This window comes from Neltuma alba, unplaced genomic scaffold, assembly GCF_004799145.2.
Source record: "Neltuma alba isolate B1F8T4 unplaced genomic scaffold, ASM479914v2 tig00013416_pilon, whole genome shotgun sequence".
NCBI classification, from domain to species: domain Eukaryota; kingdom Viridiplantae; phylum Streptophyta; class Magnoliopsida; order Fabales; family Fabaceae; genus Neltuma; species Neltuma alba.
In genome coordinates, this window is record NW_021637669.1 from 32,555 (window position 1) to 36,594 (window position 4,040).

At 37.5% G+C, this 4,040-nt stretch overlaps 1 protein-coding gene across 1 annotated transcript; it reads right to left on the bottom strand.

Annotated features, from left to right (window-relative positions):
• Positions 1–497: 497 nt before the first annotated feature.
• Positions 498–2,979, bottom strand: LOC114737201 (two-component response regulator-like PRR37). Its single transcript, XM_028925107.1, has 4 exons — positions 2,064–2,979; positions 1,319–1,504; positions 999–1,124; positions 498–849 (listed from the first exon to the last, which is right to left on the bottom strand). The coding sequence occupies exons 1-4, from the start codon at positions 2,898–2,900 to the stop codon at positions 742–744; spliced, it is 1,257 nt and encodes a 418-aa protein (XP_028780940.1). The 5' UTR covers positions 2,901–2,979; the 3' UTR covers positions 498–741.
• Between the last annotated feature and the right edge of the window lie 1,061 nt (positions 2,980–4,040).

The following is a 4,040-nucleotide window of genomic DNA, read 5'->3' on the forward strand; positions in this document are numbered from 1 at the left end:
TTAAAGACCAAGTCGGTGCTTTCAAGAGACATCGTTATATTAATTAAAGCTACTTGAAAATACTCATCTTGAAAAGAAAAAGAAAGGGACCTCTGCCGCCCCACAAAAGAATTTTTCCTCTCTTATAATTTTCTGCAATCTGACAACGCATGCATCTAATTAGTATAAAGACGGCATCATTTTTTGATCAAGCAAACTGAATTAATATTGGAGTTTCTGCATCAGGCTTATTATTTATATACAACATATGTTTACAGATATAGAAATTCCTTTGTTACAGGGCATCCTGAGATAGCAAAAGCATCTAAACCAGAAATTTTCTGATGGTTTTAGCTTCATTTTCAAACGCCTTGCAGTAGCTTAGAGAAACATATTTGAAGCCTGTGGTGATGAAATCGCTTTAAGGCTAGTTCCTAAAGATCATGTATAAAGCACTACATCCATGACCTGGGAGATTTTTGTCATGCGTTAATAGAAACATGGGACACTTCTGTAGGTGCAAGTAATTAACGATGTCAATGTAATATGTGCAAAAATGTATACATCAATTTTCTTCGTTTCTATATAGATATATATTTGTGGGTGTGAGTATATATATTATATATATTCTCCTGACTCTTATTGGGATAATATGAGGACCCCCATTATTTACTTTCCTTAAACCATCAAACCAGGATGGAACAGGGCCCTGCAAATTTTCTAAGCTAAATCTATATAGGTGTTTGTAATGAGACTGTTTGGTCAGATCCAGGACTGGATGGAATAGTTGCATTTGAAGGAGTTCACTCCACTGATATGAGCAAAAATATCTGAGGAATCAACCATATCATCTTCTTCCTTCACAACTACCTGCATGTACCACCAAAAGAAGGAATATAATTGGATGAGGGAATTTTGCCAAAACACAAATAATTGATGGAAAGGACGTAAAAAGGTGATGGGGTTTTTCTTTTACACATAGGCAAGTTGAACCAAAAACGTGTTCAAGGGAATCTTACGTCTTCTTCATCATCTTCTTCATGATTGCTACTAGCAGGTCTATGAGTATCTCCAAAATCATCATTCTTTGCAAACCTTCCTCTAACCCGTGGCCGGCTATCTGCTAGAGTTTTCCGACAAGCATACTGCATGTAGATTTGCTTCAACCATTAGTTTTAAAGCTTCAAATTATACGGAACAAGAAATCACACGTCGTAAAGCATGAAATATTTGACGTGACTAAAAACAGTTTTTTTTTTTATCTGTTATTAACTATTTTTTATTAAAAATATTATACAACTTTTATTTGTGTGTGGGGAGGAGAGTGGGATGAGAGTACCTTGATTTTCTTGCTGAAGTTTCTCTCATTCCTTTTCTTCATGTATCTATGAATCTTTTCTTTCCTCTGTTCAACAGAAAGTTTTCCAACCTTGAAGGTAGAATCCTCCAAGTTTGATATTTCCGGTGTCAAAGTGGCAGAACTCCCAGCCCCAGCTACCAGTTGCTGACTCTCAGCGCTAAGTGCCTGATCAAATTACAAATAAAAGTTAATTATTGATCAGCCTAAAGTTAAGTATCGAATTTAACTTTAAACCGATGCTGCAGAAAGTGATAGACAATAGAGGTGGCCGTAAAGTGGGTCTTCTCTGCCAATAATATCGGACTAGTGTTTATACATAATTCATTTTTTTGTTGAAAGTTATGATTTCTTCCTGTTAGCCCAACTTTATGCCACTTTTTAATGCAGGTGACATTCTAAAGAGACTAATAGAGTGAATGTAGCCCCAGTTCGATAGTTTTGAGCATCTAGGGGACTCCTTAAGCTTCTTGGAGATAGGTGGACCACGATCTTTCCCTAAATGTCCACCTCTGATGAATTAAACCAACTATTGGTGACGAACTTTACAGCTACAACCATTCAGACTAGCAAATAGAAAGCTCTTCTTTTTCCCTTGCTTTTTGAATGTATTTTATTGAACTGAACCTTCTTAACTTGGGTTTTCACTGAGAAAAGGAATCAATCAACCAGAATTTGATAAATACTGAACTAAAGATTATTTTCTTAAGAAGAAAATTGCCAATACCTGGAGGTCTGGAGGGTTGAAAACCCTTTGAATTGAATCTGGACAATAAATTCCACCATTTTCTCCCTGGTAATCCAGTTCTTGTGCCTGCAGTTCAGAACCCAGAAGAATGCTCCCACCAAATATCCCAGAACTATCAGCAGATAAGGCAGTATTAAGGGGACCAAGAGGCATGTATGGTCCTATGCCAGGGTTAAGATAAGAGCAAGAAGGAGATGAAGGGTTCAAAGGCACATAAGAAGGGACAGAAGATAAGCAATCCTCTTCAAAAACGGTAGTTAATGGAGCCCCCATAAGAGGTGCAACAGCAGAGTCAGTGGGGTATTGTGCAAGGCCTTCCACAACTGAACTTGCTGCAAGTGTGACCTGAGGCTGCAGTGAAGAGAAATCAAATTGCTGATCCTGTTGAGTTGTGACTGGGAGATATGGAGGGACAGGAAAAGCAGGAGATGTAGAGAAGTCTATGGAGGCAGAAATGTCATTGTCAATTTCATCTTGTGAGTCAAAGATAATGGACAGATTGCTGCTGTTGGTTGTATTGTTGTTGGTGGTAGTGTTGGCAGTAGGCGCAGCCGGGGCGGTGCTGGTCGTGTTTGCGCTGGTTTGGGTGGTGATTGTATTGCTATTGCTGAACTTATTGTCTACATCTAACGCTAGAGATATATTTGGGGTATAGGAGGAGTTCTCTTCATAGCAACAGTTTGAGCTGGAGGTAACCTCAGAATTCTGCAGGGTCTCCGGGAACAATTCAGGGTCACAAAGCTCGAAAATTCGAGCACTAATTGGGCTTGAGATTTCATCCTGCACCAGATGATTTAAAAGCATTGTGAACAACATGACTTCCAAAATCTACCAAACATATAACTCAGAATGGTTTTCAGGATAGACGCTATTTAAAACAAGCTTGAAGAAGCGTGATTCTCTATAATTTTTTTCATTGTAGACCTGAATCCAATTCCTCTACTTGTTGATAGACACGAGCCTGATTTGGTCATTTAAAACAGAAAAGAGGACTCACTGTTTGAACACTGAAAAGCTAATATTCCCTAATCAATTTTAGCTTTGTATTGCAATTGTCTTCATCAAATAGTGGGCATTCCGTAGTGAGTTAAAAACTGTCAATTAATCACAGTATCTGCCACAATACTACTCCCAGTCTTTGTCTAGTAAGAAAATGAAATAATTCAACGTACATAACCCTTATAACACATTCTAAATGTATTGGTTGCATGGTCCAGTCAGTTTTGTCTATATTTAGTCACAATCAGATACAAAATTCTCCGAAAGGTTGGCTTTTTTTTACTTGGGTTATAGAAGAAAAGGACGTGCATCTATCCCTCCATGTGACCTGTAGGAGCCAGTGCATTTAATATTTGTATGAAAACCAATTTGTGAAAACGAAGAAGGAACCTCATGGAATTTTATTTTTTGTTCAATATATAGAAATATCCCTACAATGGGAAATACGAAACACTCTTAAAGAACTCCACCATGTGAACTGTTTTCATCAAGTCCTCTCTTCTATCTAACTGAATAAAAGAATCAAATTTTGCAAAGCGTGCACAGAAAGGGCAAAAACGATATATATTCCACAACGAATGAAAGCTAAGTTCAAAAGACATCTTGGAGCTAAAAGTCGTTTAAAAGATTATCACGCAAATGCAGAAATTATGATGTGGTTTCCAATGTTGCCCCTTAGAAAATGACAGTTTGATGGCATAACATCTTTTGATTGGACATATTCAGAAAAGGGAAAAGCCTCATTCTTACGGAGTCTTGATTCGTTCTTATTCCCCAGTCAATAAACACATTGCTTTCCAACCGTATAAGTATATATAGGAAAGAAAACTTTCATGTCCTGCAAATTTAAGGTGGTTTCTGCTTTTCTCTGAAATATACACCCACACATACGTGCGTGTCAATATATTTTAGCTCTGGAGGAATATTTCAATGAGCATAATAACTACACATCGATAT

What these genes read in the sequence shown, in the direction of transcription:
- LOC114737201 (XM_028925107.1), bottom strand. Translation starts at nt 2,900, where the DNA reads ATGTTGTTCACAATGCTTTTAAATCATCTGGTGCAGGATGAAATCTCA. An exon ending in TCAACCCTCCAGACCTCCAG is followed by an intron (nt 1,505 to 2,063) that starts GTATTGGCAATT and finishes TAATTTGATCAG; the next exon opens with GCACTTAGCGCTGAGAGTCA. An exon ending in ACTTCAGCAAGAAAATCAAG is followed by an intron (nt 1,125 to 1,318) that starts GTACTCTCATCC and finishes ATCTACATGCAG; the next exon opens with TATGCTTGTCGGAAAACTCT.